The 17,603-nt window shown below is 40.4% G+C and overlaps 3 protein-coding genes across 3 annotated transcripts; all 3 read left to right on the top strand.

Annotated features, from left to right (window-relative positions):
* Nucleotides 1-815: 815 nt before the first annotated feature.
* On the top strand, nucleotides 816-1,922 carry foxq1a (forkhead box Q1a). Its single transcript, XM_046052664.1, has one exon. It carries the CDS (start codon nucleotides 937-939, stop codon nucleotides 1,792-1,794), a length of 858 nt encoding a protein of 285 aa, XP_045908620.1. The 5' UTR covers nucleotides 816-936; the 3' UTR covers nucleotides 1,795-1,922.
* A 1,849-nt stretch (nucleotides 1,923-3,771) lies between these two features.
* LOC123972789 (forkhead box protein F2-like) lies at nucleotides 3,772-6,538 on the top strand. Its single transcript, XM_046052450.1, has 2 exons — nucleotides 3,772-4,741; nucleotides 6,013-6,538. Exons 1-2 carry the CDS (start codon nucleotides 3,772-3,774, stop codon nucleotides 6,183-6,185), a joined length of 1,143 nt encoding a protein of 380 aa, XP_045908406.1. The 3' UTR covers nucleotides 6,186-6,538.
* Nucleotides 6,539-13,880: 7,342 nt separating this feature from the next.
* On the top strand, nucleotides 13,881-15,948 carry foxc1a (forkhead box C1a). Its single transcript, XM_046052254.1, has one exon. The coding sequence runs from the start codon at nucleotides 14,040-14,042 to the stop codon at nucleotides 15,456-15,458; it is 1,419 nt and encodes a 472-aa protein (XP_045908210.1). The 5' UTR covers nucleotides 13,881-14,039; the 3' UTR covers nucleotides 15,459-15,948.
* The last annotated feature ends 1,655 nt before the right edge of the window (nucleotides 15,949-17,603 follow it).

Genomic DNA, 17,603 nt, shown 5'->3' with positions numbered 1-17,603 from the left:
TTGGAATCACATCATGAGCGGGACCCCCTCTCCCAAAGTCATCCAAAACCTCAAGATGGTTCAGTCAGAAAGAAAATAAATCACAAGAAGTAATTTGTTAGGTGAATCTGCTATTTTGGGACTGTTCACTATAGGGAGAACCTACTATTTGTTTTTAATAGAGAGAAACACAACAACAGTGGTTTCTATGTGGGCTGTTTAAGTTGGCATGAACATCTGAAGTGCACTTCTAAGCAGAGGGCTTTTGACGTGAGAGATCTTGAGAGCACTTCAATGTCTATACCCTGCTGGCATAGAGGGCATCTTATCTCTTTCTGTATAAGTCTTACCATCCAACCTGGAAAAATAGTGCAGGACACTGTATTCAGTATAATTAGGATGCAAATAATTTCAATGCTGCCTGAAATTGACAAATGATACTGAGCTACCTGCAGGCACCACACCTTTCAAATCTAAAGGAAACATACGCCACCTGGTTGTCTCAGGTGAAATAGTCCCAAGGTGTCAGCCAGATCACATTTCACAGGTGGGGACAGTCATAAAGCTGCACTTAATGTGGTTTCAGTGAACCTAATCTTTTACTTTTTTATAAATACTATATTATAGGGTCATGATGAAACGTTTATTATGACCATGGTTTTATTATGGACTATCATGCACGCAATGTGAAGATGTTCTGTGACGCTCCAAATATTTTTAAATCATTTAACTCCGCCCCGTTGGGTTGGTCCCGAGGTGAACCGGCTATAAACTTCTGCTCACACACATTTGTAGGTGAGACGGCTTCAGTGCTCGGGCAGGTATGATAGCTAAAAAGGACTCCATTGGATTCAAATCAAAGCACTTCGCCTCTTGACGCACTTCCGGACTTTACGCGGAGATCTTATTGGATAGGTCTTATACAGCGCTATCAAAGAGGGTAACTCATCAAAAAGCATGAAGTTGGAGGTGTTGTGTGGAAGCCACTATGACATGAAACATTTCGAGATGTCCAGTGATGCAGAGGGGAGTGTGCGCTCTCCTCTTTCTGCTGAGGAGGAGCTGGGGTCGGATGGGGACTGCGTGGCGCACAGCCCTCCACCTGCTCCATGCACCAGCACCAAATCCAAGCCGTACACACGGAGACCCAAACCCCCGTTCTCGTACATCGCTCTTATCGCGATGGCTATCCGGGACTCCACCACTGGACGTCTGACTTTGGCTGAAATAAACGACTACCTGATGAAAAAGTTCCCGTTCTTCAGAGGCACCTACACCGGCTGGAGGAACTCGGTTCGACACAACTTGTCCTTAAATGACTGCTTTCTCAAAGTGCTCCGGGACCCGTCCAGGCCCTGGGGAAAAGACAATTATTGGATGCTCAATCCTCGCAGCGAATACACCTTTGCTGACGGGGTGTTCCGGCGCAGAAGAAAGCGCATTCATAAAAAGTTCAGCAGGGAGTCAGAGGTGTCCGAGCACGCAGTGGAGCCGCAGAGCGTTCAGCAGTCTGCACCCGCCACCAAGACTGATTCACGTGTCAAGTTTACCAGTTCATTTGCTATAGATAGCATCCTCAGCACGCCGTTCAAGAGGGACTCACACAAAGAACATTTACCGCTCCACCCTGCCTTCACCTGGCCGCGCAATACTGAGCTAATGGTGCCTCATTCAAATACACCTGCCTCATTTCCATACGTCAAGTCACCCTGCCATATGGACTCCTCTGCTGCGCATGTGTCAAATGCCTGTGACTACGGCCTGCTTTTACGTACTTGCGACATCACAAATAAATGCGGACTCTTTTTTATTTGATGATTAAAAATCATCATTGTGCACTGCTGATGAGTTAAAAGGGATTAAACGTTGTTGTGGTGGAAAGGTGTTACACTTTCTTATTTTGGTACCCACCCACCCTCTTTACCCCTTCATCGGATATGATCTTTTATACACAATTGTTTGTTGTAAATTTATGTTACTGAACTGACCATTAACGTTGGTGTTTGTTTCACAAAAATGTTAAAACAAATTGCACTTTGACTGTTTTTGTGTGTCTTTCTTTAAAAATCTTTACAACGAAATAAAAAGTAACTCATGGTCTGCGTTTTCTATTGTTGTAACATTAGATTAAATTAGGAAGTAGTCAGCGGTTCTGGTGGAGCCACCAGCACCTGACATCTACACCTGTCATGTGCCAATGAAAGAAAGATCCTCGGGGCGTGTGTTCGTGTGACTCCACCTTGCAGAATTCTTAGAGAGCTCTTCTGGGGATGGGCTGCAAGTGTATGCCTATACGCTAGCCTCTTTCTATGCGTAAAAGCCTCATGTTGACTAACCTTTGCAGACTGTTGTGTTGTACACATTTTGAGAGATACATTCTTAATTGATAAGGAAGAAGATGCTCTTCCAGTTTTTGCTAGGCAAAAAATATACTGCCTCATAACAGAGCATGTGTAGGCCTGCACTGCATATAATTATAACAACAACAACAACAACAACAACAACAACAACAACAACAACCAGTATCTGTTTTTTCTTAGTTTATGATGCAGTATGAAATTGCCTTATATTCAGTGTTCATGAAGCTTTCTGCTGCCGGATAGGGGCATCCAGTATTTATGTTTTCTGTCTGGTGCTGCAAATAGCTGTCGCCTCAGTCACCACACATGCGCAGGAAAGGGTTTATACAAATGGTGCATCCTGAGCGAACACAACTCGAACCCACAATAGGAAGAAATGTCTGCAAGTAGGCCCATTCTTCTGAGGCTAGAAAGTAAATTTCCCCCTTAACCAGCTGTGCATCCTGGACGCAGCAGGGTTACAGGTTTGATGTTGCTGACATTCTGGGTAGATTGTGTTGTGTTGCTGCTGTATGGGACATTATATCACGTCCTTAGAATGATGACTTGCTCTGTAATGACACCAGACATGCGTAAAACTCCACAAAGGCACAAAAGGGGCATTCCAGTAGTAAACTGTGCACAAAAACAATCGAATGTTTCAAAACCTGAATAGTTCCTTGCGGCTTATTTAGTTTCTCATCAATTCATTTCTCCAGGGATATAATCCAGGCTGCAAGAGGTAAACCGACACTTGCGCTGTGTGTGGCACGTTGGCACGCTCTGATGGAAAAAGCATGCTTCCTCTCATGTCAGAGTCTTAACCCCGAACAGATCCCAAACAAATGAACCCTGCAGGATTCCTTCTCCCGTACACCTTTCCTAAATAACACCACTAGCAGACATCTTTATACCGTGTAAAGGTAGCCACATGAGGACAAACGTAATCATTTTAATGCGTTTTAAAGCATTTCATGGTTTGTCAAGTTATCTTGCCAAATATTCGCCTGACAAATGTATTCAGAGGTGTTTTGGAAAGTGAGTCGTGGGAGGAGATTTGTCTTACTCCACTGCGCTGTGTCCGGCTTCTAGTCTGGATCCTGGCCAGATGGGGAGGGAGTAGTTCCTGGCGATTTCTTGGAGGGATAGAGGGGGATAGAGGGGCAGAGAGAGATTTAAGAATTGATAGGTGGTCGAGTTGTGTTTGGCCGGGTGGATATGCGCACGAAAAGTCGAGGAGCTTTATTTCCCCTCTGTTATGGGATTATTGTCAGCGATGGACATAGAGAGCAAGGAAGAACAGCAGCTGGTGTTTCTTGATTTTCACGTAATAAACGTGCCGAGCATCGCAGAGGGACACTGACCTTTAAATTGTCGCAGTAGGGAACATTTAAAACATAGGACGAGTTGGTCGCATTTCAGAGCCCCCATAGTAGACGGAAGAGGCGCAACCATGACGACCGAGAGCTCCAAGCAACATTTGGATCCATCTAATCCTCTGCGCTCCAGTCCAGCGGCCGGTGCTCTGAATGCAGCTCTGCTGAGCGCACAGCCGGTGATGGAGAGCCCGCAGAATGCATCAACCAAATGGAAAAAAGGAAATTCTGGCTTGAGGCGCCCTGAAAAGCCTCCTTACTCATATATTGCCCTTATTGTGATGGCAATTCAAAGTTCACCGACCAAAAGGCTCACATTGAGTGAAATCTATCAGTTCCTGCAGGCCCGCTTCCCCTTCTTTAGGGGATCATACCAGGGATGGAAAAACTCCGTCAGACATAACCTGTCTCTGAACGAGTGTTTTATAAAGCTGCCTAAGGGTCTCGGTAGACCGGGCAAGGGGCACTACTGGACCATCGACCCGAGTAGTGAGTTTATGTTCGAGGAGGGCTCCTTTCGTCGCAGACCCCGGGGGTTCCGTAGGAAATGCCAAGCTTTGAAACCAATGTACAGGATGATGAATGGGATCGGGTTTGGTGCGTCCATGCTGCCGCAAAACTTTGAGTTCCAATCACCGTCAGGCTCATTAGCATGTCACAACAGCTACAATATAGACTTGATGGGTAATACAGTGCCAGGTGTCTTCGAGGGACTTGGAGGGGGGCATCACGTCCCACATATGTCATCAGGCTCCGGGTCATCGTACATGGCCGCATGTCAGGTGGCCTCTAATGCGGACTATTGCCCGGACAGCAGCAGCAGCCCCGTGCAGTCCTCCCCAGCCATGGCAGGCACTTTGGACTGTCAGTCTCCTTATGGAAATGCAGCCTCACACTGGAGTTCACCTGGCGTAACTTCATACATCAAACAGCAGTCGCTGGCATCTAGCAGCACCTCCTCTTCTGCTCTGCACGCGGGAATGCCATCTTACTCTTTGGATCAAGGCTATCTGCACCACAATGCACGAGATTCCTCTGACATTTCAGGTAGAGCTCCACTCTATAAACAACTGGCAAAAGCTACATGTTGTATTTTCTGATTCTTGTTTGCACCATGATGAGTCATACGAATCAAGGTTCATGGTAATCCGTAATCAGCGAGTCACCTCTGCGTAAAATACAATTTTGTTAGACGTTCAGCCGTGACACACATTAAACAGTTTAGCTATTAACAAATATAGACATTTGATTTTCACTATTATGTATTTAATTTAATCCAGTTGCACTGGATGCGCAATACAGAAAATGAATACCGCTATGCGAATTCATTTTTGATCAACCAACTGTCTAATCTGACAGACCTTTGTGAAATGCAATAAGTAAAACCAAAGTTGCGTAATTTAATATTATTTTTAATTTTCTTGACTTTGGATTGAATTTTAACTCATGCTTTCTGTAGAGGCCACTGTGCTGTAGAATATAGAAAACAGGTACAATACACAATAACGAAGTGACGAAAATGGCATTAAACTTATCCTCGGTAATATAAAAATAGTTGTATTCATTTAAGTGCAACTTCTTTAAGGCCCTTAACATGAGCCACAGCAGCACAATTATCAGGATGGGTGCAGTGGAGGGTGTCGTTGTCTTATTGCGTTTTAATTATTTAATTTTGTTCATGTTGTTCTTTTAATGCACACGATAAAACAAAATGGTAAAACTTCCCAACAAAGCACCCATAGGACGTATGCTGTTTTACAAGTGTAACAGATGACTTTATTAATGTTACCAATTGATTAAATTTGGTTAAATAGTCCGGGATAGGCCACTATCAAGAAATATTATGGATTGCCAAGTTGTGAAAAATGCATTCTGCCCTCTGAAAAAACTAGGCACAGTATTAGTACCACAATGCGTTTGTGTTACTGATAATATAGCCTAATACATAACAACAAAACAAAAGCTATTACAAACATTTATACCTGCAGACTTCATGGTTAATTATAAAATGAAAATCTACTATCATCTATTAATGGATTACCAACATTAACGGCCAAAGGATTATTCGTACTGACTTCTAACTGATCAATTAAGCCTTAGTGATTCTCAATCATTAATAAAGCCATTAGATACAACCTGAATCACTATGAAAGGGTACCTTAGTGATACCAAGAGATTTTATAATAGGATAGCAATCATTAATGAAAACGTTATTTTTGTTACCCAGCAGTTGGAATAAAAAATGTAAACATGTAGCACAACAAATTCCAGATATAAGCAAGAGATGACTTGACCTCGTGTGTCCTGTGTGTTTACAGTGGGACTCTCTCGATACTCCAGCCACTCAGCTCCTGTGTGCGACAGGAAGGACTTCGTTTTGAACCTAAACGGAATCTCATCTCTCAATCCCAGCACCAGCGGATCTTACTATCACCAGCTTCATCACCATCACCAAAGCGTCTATCAGGACGTCAAGCCGTGTGTCATGTGACAAAACAGCCCAGAACTTTTCTACTAAATTAAACCCTCAGGTGGAGTTATTTTAAACACAATCTTTGGAGAGTTTTGGTAAGAAAAAAAAGGGCGTTTTATTCCATTCGAGACAGCACAGACAAATCACTTATGTGAACTTTGAGCTTTTCTTAATCGTTTAGTAATGATGCGAGGACTTGTTCACACTCTCATTACAGGGGTGCCTGTTCACACATTGATATGCAATATCAACATTTTTACTGAAAAAACCCCCCAACATAACTTTACACGTTAAACTTTATCTCATGCACTTAATTTTGTTTTGGTGAAGTCGCTTAAATTGTTACTGATTTCCTGCAAAACGCCATTAAAGAGATTTATTTTTAAAGGATAATTTGGAAGTGTTTAATGTCTTTAGCAATAACTATTATGACTTTTTTTTTTATCATCACTGCCACTCTTCTTTACTTGTGTTTCTTTTGTTTCTTTCTTTCTCCTACAAGTATTATTATTATTATTATTATTATTATTATTATTATTATAGTTGTTGTTGTTAAATCCACACAAAATGGACCAAAACCTAATTAATTATAAAAAACATTCCAAACAATGCAGCTTGTGGTCGATTTTGCTGACTTCCATTATTTCCCTTTATTCCTGACCCTTCAAAAATGTTGGGTTTGTCACTTATTTGATTTATGACAAAAATAAGTTTCAAAATATCGATAGGCACTTTTCAGAGACACTGTCCTGGCATTGAGCACCACCACGGAATTGTGTTGTCAGTGCGGTCTTTAATAAACATCGTGTCTTATAGTCACACTGGAAAGCCAATGTACTATACTTCAGTCAGTATCATCATTTTAACACATGAAAGATATATTGTGTAGTTTTATTTTATTTACACTAATTAAGACACATTTAGTGTTACAGAAAGAAAAGTTTAGAATAATTTAAAAGAAAGCAATCCTTCTTTGAGGTTGTTTATTACGCTAATGATAATTAAAGTAGCCTATAATGTGTGTCTTATTTATCCCAAGAAGCCTGTCTATATTTTTGTATTGTGATGATTGTTATTAGATTAATCACTAAAGAGGAATAAAGAAAACAACGTCACATTCGATCCACAGCACAGCGTCATTTTTAAAAAATTTACTTTATTGAGAACGTCAGCACATGCATACAACATATAAACACATAACATATAAAGGCGTACAACATTTCATTGTCCAGGGGTTCAATCTTGTTTAGTCCTGTTGGTTTTCACGCGACTGTACCGCCACCTCGTGGTGATCGAAGGTTTAGGGGCTTATATCATATTTCACTTTTCGTTATGCAAATTGCGTGTGCACAACTTAATTTTGCGAAAGAGATTAAAATATTATTAGCGACCTGTCCAGGGTGTACCCCGCCCTTCGCCCGATGGCAGCTGGGATTGGCTCCAGTCCCCCGCGACCCTGTACACAGGATAAGCGGTTGACGATGGATGGATGGATGGATTAAAATGTTGTGCAGAACAGTCAGTTGGTCACCTCAGATTAGTGAACACATATATTTATGTCGGGTATCCACCAATGCATGCCTTGGAGTGAAATGTAACTGTCCCTCTGATGTGGGCCCCCTGCAGTGAGGTCACCACACTGACACAAAATGCTGAGTTTGACTTGATGAATCCAGTTCTGACTGGACTGTCAAGTCTTTGTAATCTGAAAAAAATGCAGACATTTCATCACCAAAGAATCTTGAAACACAAATATGCTCATAAACCCTGGAAAGCTGAAGATTCACAGATGATTGATTACAAAAGGTTTTAAGATTGATGCTTTGAAAATGTGTGTTTTTTGGCTTTTTGAGGGGCCAGCTATAACCCTTTCATCCTGTCATCAAAATGCCATCAAGATGGTTTTGACAAATGCTTTTCAGACGGTGTATGTGCAAGTCCATTCAACACAATTTGTTAAGAATAAATCACATTGTATTAATTTGATCATGCAGAAAGACATCAAACATCAGATGCACTGCTGTATTTGCTATGTGTAACTGTTATCATTTTGTAAGTCTAATAATGTGTCCAGGTCTGGGAGGTCAAGTAGAATTTCGAGCAGTATTATAGAGTTCCATGTTTATATGACATTGGTATCACAGTTTGCGTACAAATTCATTTCACCAACAACCTTTTAAGAGAAAGAGCAGGTGTGTTTGTTTCATTAAAAGTCTACTGGCTTATTCGTGTCTTTTCTGTCCATTAAGAGAATTATGAATACATTTTAGGGTATCTGTGATCAAAGCAAATCAAAATTAACTCAAATGACACGGAAACAGTGGCTTAAAATTGTTACACTGACTGCAATTGTACAGTCAACTTTCAGAGCCTGCTGCATTTCTAAGTTTGAGAAAGTAAACATAGCAGATGTTACACAAATCCCCCAGGGGAGATCAGAATCAGCTTTATTTTTCAGTTATGTGTACACATACGAGGAATTTGACTCAGGATTGTACATTGCTCATGATGTGCTTACTTGTACAATAATACAATAAAACAATAATATAATCAGACACAGGCTACAGTATAGAGAACACAAATAAACACACTATAAACAAGAACAAAAACAATATAGACAGATTGACAATTGCAATGAGAGGAGTGCAAAGGATACAGGAGTTAAATTATTATCATCATTATTATGTACATGTTGGAGGTGGATGTGATATACAGGTACACATACATGTACACAGTGCGATGGAGCATAGTGCAAAGGATGCTGGAATAAATAAGTATTAGGTGGAGGTGTTATTGTGTTAGTGAGGGAGATTCTTTGTTACAGACACTCGCAATGTATAAACGGAATAGAAATTATATGAAATGTGGATATTTACAGTATTATACAGTATTAACATAAGTATTATTAACAGAGTTGTAATGATAAATAGCAGGAATAAATAAAACGTACAGTAATAATGAATAATAATTAATTCAATGAAGCACAAAATCAAATATCATCTGCCTTCAAATGAACATTTTTATATCTGACCTCTGTCAGTAACTGGAAATGATCCAGGAACAAAAATCATCCGCACACGCATGTAGAACACAGGTGTGATTTTATGGGAAGACACTTCATTCAGTCTCTTTCTGGATGCAATGTATCACAGTGGCTACTTGTCCAACGTGTGAGCCGTTGTAACTCTTCAGTGAGTTACTTATTTACTGGGCAGAGTTTTCTTCAATTCCAATATAAATATTCAACTTTTAGTCATGAAATTGTCTTACAATCTGTGACATTTTGCAATGAAAATGATTTGTGTTTAAAAAGGAAAATAGAGACTGCACAATTATTCACAAATTTGTGGATTTTATAGTTCAATTTATTTGTGTTTTTAGTTTATAGCTTTCACGTGTATTGGTTGTTTTGACCCACACCCATTAATGACTGTTTATTTTTTGTACTTCCTTCACCCTGCTGGTATTTGTTCTAGATAGATATTCTTCTCCCAGATTACTTTTAAGGCTGATGAACACACACACAACCACAGAAAAAAATTTGACTGAAATGTATCCAACAGTGGGGGATAATTTAATGCAGTCCTATAGAAAGACATAGCCTAGTTGTTAAAAATGCACTGTTCTCATTGTGGAGACTAGTTTTAGTAGCTTAATTCTCAGTCAATGTTGCCTACTAAGATTTAATGGAAATGGAAAACAAAGCATCAAGAAAAAATGTGTAATTGAGGCCAAATCATATTACTATGACATGTGAAGCATAAGCAAAAACTCTGCACAAGTAAAGTGCTGATGTTGCCAACCAACAACACCATTTTCCATCACTGAATAAATATGGTATATTTAAGTTAATCAGAGCACTGGGGGCTGTGACCAACAGTGAGAGTGGCTACAGCAGATTCCAGGTAAAACATCAGAGGTCTCTGTCCAGAAGAGTGCAGTCCTAGGAACAGCTAAGATGCTGCGCAGAACCCTCAAACTCCCAGGCCTCGAGCTAGAGGATGACACATACCACCCCGTAAGGGGTGGGAGGGGGATTTTATATATATATATATATATATATATATATATATATATATATATATATATATATATAATTTAGCACTGTGTGCCATGCACACAGTCACAGAACAGACACTGCACACCATATCGTGTGACAAAATGTATTTTTAATGTGGTGCATTAAGATAAGTATTTATTATAATAATCACAAAGGGGCCTACAGGCTCCTTAAACAAATAAGGGCCCAGTTTTACAAACATAAATGTCTGCAACAAAACTTTGTTTTGACAATTCTTGTACATGTAACTCTACTGGACCAGGGGAAGCTCTCTGACCCTGCCACTCTTCCACTCACGGACATCATGGCCTACAGGTTATAGGGCTCACTGTATCACATTATCCAGTGGTGGAAAGTAACTAAGTACATTCACTCAAGTAATGTACTTAGGTACAGTTTTGAGGTACTAGTTCTTTACTTGAGTATTTCCATTTTTTGCTACATTATACTCCTAGGGAAATGCACTACTTTTTACTGCACTACATTTATTTGATAACTTTAGTTAGATACATTAGCAGATTCAGATTAATAACACAAAATATAATAAACAAATAAATGATGATATATTATCACTGGTAAAGATAAGATAAGACTTCATTGAGGCCTGGGTGGGAATTCACAAGCTACCTGGTGACATAAAATAAAGTGATTAATGCATCTAAATATAATCCAATATTATGATATGAATTATTCTGAAATGAGCCATCCTGCATAATGAGTACTTTTACTTTTGGTACTTTAAGTATATTTTGCTTTTGATACTTTTATACTTTGTCAATAAAATGTTAAATGCAGGACTTTTGCTTGTAAGTATTTCTGCACTATGGTGCTAAAGTAGAAACCACTAACATTATCTGTCAAATATGGACAACTGGAGGATTGAAGCTGAAAAAAAGGAGGTGTTTTGACTTCTGAATGGCATTTATTACATGCAATTGTCTACTGAATTAGAGCAGTTTAACCAAAATGTTCAGTTAAATTACAGCCCAGTGAGAACGCATCTTATGAGTAATGCATCTAAATTTTCACGGTCATGGAATTCCCTTAACTGATAACTGGTGACTTTATTCTTCTAAGTAATGATCCCTTGTGTCACGCTGAAAAGGCACCAGAGATTGCAGTTTTGATTTCAGACAGTAGTATTGAAACAAACCAGGAGGTGGCAGTAGTGTCTTATTAATGTTCTGCAACCTCTGTACAATAGATCAACCACTGAACACCACATACACACACGCACACACATGCACGCACGCACGCTCACACACACACACACACACACACACAACTAAATAATAGATGTTAACTACTTAAATAAATATCGGTTGTATTTCATTGCAATTGTATTATTGTATCATTTACAAGATGTGATTGGGTCAACGTCAATTTTAAAAATCAAGCTATAGGTATGGGTCTGGTTTACTGACCTATTTGGCCAATTAATTACTTTCAGCTTAATGGTATCATTGTGTAAGATATCTGTTCTTTCTTCATGTCTCAAAAAATGTAAACGTAAAAATTCTGTAATGAAATGGCCGTTAAATGAGGGAGTTCAGTTTAAGTTAACACAAATCAGTGCAGGTTAATTAAAGAAAGCCCCAAAAAGCAGAACTTAGCCTTTCCTGAACAGTAGAGGGAGCCAAGATCATAGTTATGATGAACCTTTGATAAACCTCTCTCTCTCTCTCTCTCTCTCTCTCTCTCTCTCTCTCTCTCTCTCTCTCTCTCTCTTACTGTATTTATCTCGTTTTTTAAATGTCAGTAATTTTGATTTGATTTTGTATCACTGTTTCATTAGGTTTTTATGATAACATATAAGTCTGATTTAGTGAGTACAATACTGCATTTTATTTTATTTTAACGTAACTATATATAATATATTTACATTCCCTGTGTCTAATTATTTGCTGTGATCTCGGGGGAAAAAAACTTTGCAAAGGGGGTTAGGGGCGTGGTAGCCTACAAGTGCACAAAACAAAATAACAAACAAAACAAATAAAAGACATTCAATTTTAAAATTAAAAACATTTTAGGCCAAGTAAAATCAGAATCAGTGTCTCCATATACATTTTATTGTTAACGGGTATTGTTTTAGTAACATAAAATAGGCCTAACCTATTTTAATAATTAGTCTGCCCTCATTATATTACAATTACATTGGTGAAAAATAGCAAACTGCCATCAAATATTCCGCCTGTTGTTCTGTGTATAATTTTGACAGCCATTTATATTTTTTTCACTGTGTTTCAGTCGTGGACACAATGAAGAGTTACGGAGGACTGGGTGGGCAGGCCGTGGTATTAAGTAAAAAGCCCGTTGTGAATTGTGTAAACAGCCCGGGGCCGTGGAAAAAGTTCATGCCCGGGTCCATGTAAGGAGAAACCGGCGGAGCACCAGGCCACTGCACGGACATTTAATTAAGACGAACTGCTAAGGATTACATCGATATTGGGACTGTAACTTTGCCTTTCAAAGACCATTTACAATTTCATGCACAGTCGCCTTTGACAGCATGGCGACATAGAGGCCTTCAGGTCGGATTATTGAATTTATTTCTATCTTTGGTCAAAATCTGGTTTGTTTTAAACCTCAGCCTTAAAATTAATTACGCCGCACAAAATCCCAACGTCTGTTATAAAACGCCTTATAGGCTAAACTCTCCCGGGATTTTTTTTAAATTAAAGATGAGTAAAGGAGACTCGTAGTTCTGTTTATTCGGTTACAGGGACAATAAAGTCTGAAAGGCCTCTAACATACCAACACATTCATACATTTGGATCAAAAGCGCCTCGTTTGAGGTGTAAACGTCGTCCCATTTGGTTCCCTGTCTTTAAATCTTGAACAAACTCCAACACCTCTCAGCCCAAATTGTCTTTAATTCCCCCAGTACCTAATGAGATCTCACTTAACCCCCCACTGCCAAAGATGCGAGGCTCTGCCTCTGCTTTGATCTCACGACGATCTGCTGCTGGTGTTGAGCCTTTTAACTAATAAAATGCTCTTTTAAAGACGTTAACACTGCACGTAAAAAGGCCACGTTTGGTCGATTGGTGCTACTATCTCTTCTAATAAAGAAGGAAATAAAAGTGGAGATACAATTGAATTACTTATCTTTTATTGGGAGCGATAGCCACAAGAGATCATGCCACATGATATGCATGCCATGCATAAACATAAATTATTTTATGGGAAGAATTAGCCTAAATCAGAATTAGCCTAAATGTAAAGCTATGATATCGAGATTAATGTACAGATATTGAACGTTTCAATTTCAAAGATAACTCTGTTTTCCCAAACAGCTGCAGATGTCTGATGTGCGGGAATATGCACTCCATGATCTTGATTGTGTGCATGTGAGTTGCTCTGTCACGTCTGAAGTGTTGGCTGAAGTGGGCTGGGAGTTACCGACACCTCCTCTCGGGTTTTTTTTTTTTCTGAAACCCCCGAGTGTGGCCAGGAGCTTTCTGCTCACTATGCGCGGCCTGACATCCCATTGGACAACTCTTGCACTTTGGGGGAGGAGCTCCACTGGCAGCAAAAAAGGAGGAAAGAATTTAACTGCGCAAAAGTCCTGTGTGGTGACGGATGTCCAAAGTTCAGAACTTTTTCAATGTGCGTTTCATAGAGACACAGAGATGGGGACGGCTTAAACACCACTGAGATCCAGCACGTTGCACTGTTGTTAAGACTTTCCTCTCCTTTTGCTTTTTACGTGAGCAGTGAGGAACCGTGATTTGAGCGCCTCATCATTCAGAGGAGGGAGAAGTGGAGCTCTCCGTCTGCGTATTTTCGAGCCTTATTTTCAAAGTGAAGACATGCAGGCTCGCTACTCCGTTTCCAGTCCCAACTCGCTCGGCGTCGTGCCGTACATCAGCAGCGACCCGAGCTACTACCGGGCCGCTGCCGGTGGGGGATACACCGGGATGCCAGCACCCATGAACATGTACTCTCATGCGGCTCATGACCAATACCCTGCCAGCATGGCCCGGGCGTATGGACCGTACACCCCTCAACCTCAGCCCAAGGATATGGTCAAACCCCCCTATAGTTATATTGCGCTCATCACCATGGCTATCCAAAACTCGCCTGACAAGAAGGTGACCCTGAATGGGATTTACCAGTTTATCATGGAGAGGTTCCCCTTTTACCGAGACAACAAGCAGGGCTGGCAGAACAGCATCAGGCACAATCTGTCTCTGAATGAGTGTTTTGTCAAAGTGCCCCGTGATGATAAAAAACCCGGTAAAGGCAGCTACTGGACCCTGGACCCGGACTCTTACAACATGTTTGAAAACGGGAGCTTCTTGAGAAGGCGACGACGGTTTAAGAAGAAGGACGTGCAGAAAGAGAAAGACGACCGGCTGCAGAAGGATCTGCCGCCGAGGCAGCAAGGCCGGGAGCAGGAGCAGCCGGTGCAGGGCTCCAAGCCCGTGAGGATCCAGGATATTAAGACTGAGAACGGGACAGTCACGCCACCGCAGGCCGACTCGCCCTCTTTGAGCACCGTGCCCAAAATCGAGAGCCCGGACAGCAGTAGCATGTCCAGCGGGAGCCCTCACAGCATCCCATCCAATAGGTCCATCGGCATGGACAGCTCCGAGCACCACCAGCACCACGGCCAGGCCTCGACGCAGGGCTTCAGCGTAGACAACATCATGACCTCCCTCCGGGGGTCTCCACAAGGGGCCACTGAGCTCACCTCCAGCCTCAACGCTTCCACCAGGACAGGTATAACACCGTCTTTGTCCTTAAACTATTCTCCCAATCAGACATCCGTCTATAGTTCACCCTGTAACCAAAACTCCATCTCCACTACCTCCAATGCAACCTACCATTGTAACATGCAAGCCATGAGCTTGTATGCCGGGGACAGATCTAGCCACTTGGCGCCGAGCACCACCGTGGACGAAACGTTGCCAGATTACTCAGTCACTACCACCTCATCCTCCCTGACCCATGGCAATCTAAACTCCGGGCAGGAGGGCCACCATCCCCACCAAGGGAGGCTGACCTCATGGTACCTCAACCAGGCCGGAGACCTGGGCCATCTGGGCGCAACGTACCCAGCACAGCAGCAGAACTTTCATTCAGTCCGAGAGATGTTTGAATCCCAGAGAATTGGCTTGAATAATTCGCCAGTGAATGGGAATAACAGCTGTCAGATGTCATTCCCACCGAGCCAATCCATCTATCGCACTTCGGGAGCTTTCGTGTATGACTGCAGCAAGTTCTGACCAACCCCCCCCCCCACACACACACACACACACACACTCAGTATTCACGGTGTTTGAACTCTTTCAGTAAAATTCAGCGTTTCTCCCTCTCTTACCTGCCCACACCACATGGACAAATATGAGACAGAAAACAAACAGAAAAGACTTGATCTTGGTTTTTTCTAAAGAACAGTGTTACTGCAAATAACAGTAAGTCTCTCTTTGCTTTTGTGGCTTTATATGATATGTTAAGGATATGTCAGTTTTCATGGACGTGTAAATTGCATATAGTAATTTATTTCTAAAATGTAGCCGGATATTATGGACCAAACACCAAAAAAGTGTTTCTAAATTGAATTGCCTTAATTGTCCAAAAAAATTGTTCCACTATAAAAGTAAGAAAAAGGAACGTGTATATCGCCGTACTATTTCAAAGATTCTTCCTTTGTTGAAAAGTATTTTGAAGGATTTGTTTGTTTGTTTAATAAATTGTCATTTAATGTGAGTTAAAGTTACGCCTCGTTTCTTACAGACTTGAATACAGGCTAGTGATTAGTTTTGCGTGGAAGGTAAAAATGGCCCGTTTTTTATCTGATCTGACCCTCTGAGATTTAGGTCTTATGGTGGGCGTTCATCACAACAATGATATGTTTAAAATAAATTAAGGATGTTTGGACTGTAATGTGCTGCACGGATTCAGATCTTAAAATATTTGTAGCCTGCTCTCACCAAAAAAGGACTAATATATTTGTACTTGTAATAAAGCCTTTGAAGGAAACCTGGAAAAAATATTGAGGCAAAAGATAATTTGTTTCTAATGGCGTGCGCACGTCCTGAAAGAAAACCCTGTTAAGTATGTGTTTATATAGTCTTTTTAATATTCACATTTCATTTACTGTTTATATTTTTTGTCATAATAGAAATGCTGAATGCTTTATGAGTTGGTGTTGACCCGAGGCCTAGACCTGGGAACCAGCCTGCACACAGCACAGCTTTGTTTTGGACTGCATTGTGTGTTTACTGGCGCATACCAGTGCTTACTTAATATCATACCGCACATGCCAAAGATAGTCCCGTTGTCACTTCACTTTTGATGTCTGAATTCTCACCAGGCTGACATGACGCTGACGTGAAAGGAGACAACTACGACCGTCACCTTTTGTTACACATAGCCTAACTTATCCCAGTCTTTTCAGAGCATGTGGATATGCCTATAGCAAGAATGAGTAGATATTTAATTGGGCTTTATGTACTCCAAATGCCAGACTGATGTTTTATTGTAATCCTAGTTGGCAGTTTTTCCTCAAACAGTTTTGAAGGCAATATCGGTTTTTTTACCCTCAGTGACATTAATGAATTGAATCAGTCTCTTTTAATCACTTTAACTGGAAACTCATAAATTATTTTAGAAGAGGCATTTGTTTAGTAATAGCCTATCAAGGGAAATGCTTTCTTGAAATACAATACACGTCTGACGTATATTGTATTTAAACACAATCAAAGCAGCGTTCAATTTCATTTTTTAAATTTTAATTTGGGGTATTTTCTAAATATTTAGGCCTACTGAGCGCAGAGGGATATTTGTTTCAAAAGGCATTAATATGTACAGGGTTTGAAAAATACGTTAAAATGGTTTTTGAATCGACTTGTGCGTGACTAAAATTGCGTATGTCTACAATATACAAAGACGATGTCAATAATAATAATCAAAATTAAAATAAAAACAACAACAACAACAACAACAACAATAATAATAATATGTTTATTACAAACTCAGGATTATAGTAGTTATTCCCATAGAAACAAAAAACATGACTTTTAATAAGATATTATAACATGGTAATAATATCATCCGTTATTAAATAGGATTAAAAAGGATACCTGTTACTAAAGATTATAATGATAAAAATAATAATACATTATTATCGTTACTGCACGTTCAAATTGAGCTGCTTGGTTTTCTATATCGAAACTTTCAAACTTGTTGCCAAAGTTTCCTTGCTTACAGAAACAGAGGGGGTGGCAACATTTCCTACAGACTGTGACAGACGCCAAGTCAGAACCCACTACAGACCGAGTAGCATATTAAACTACAATTATGTCAAATGCGCTTCTGAAACACCGTTCTTCAAAATGGAAGGTGGGTTAGATCCGGCAGCTTCAGGT

This window comes from Micropterus dolomieu, linkage group LG06 (assembly GCF_021292245.1).
Source record: "Micropterus dolomieu isolate WLL.071019.BEF.003 ecotype Adirondacks linkage group LG06, ASM2129224v1, whole genome shotgun sequence".
NCBI lineage: Eukaryota > Metazoa > Chordata > Actinopteri > Centrarchiformes > Centrarchidae > Micropterus > Micropterus dolomieu.
The sequence above is the reverse complement of the archived record's forward strand: the minus strand, read 5'-3'. Positions and strand labels throughout refer to the sequence as shown.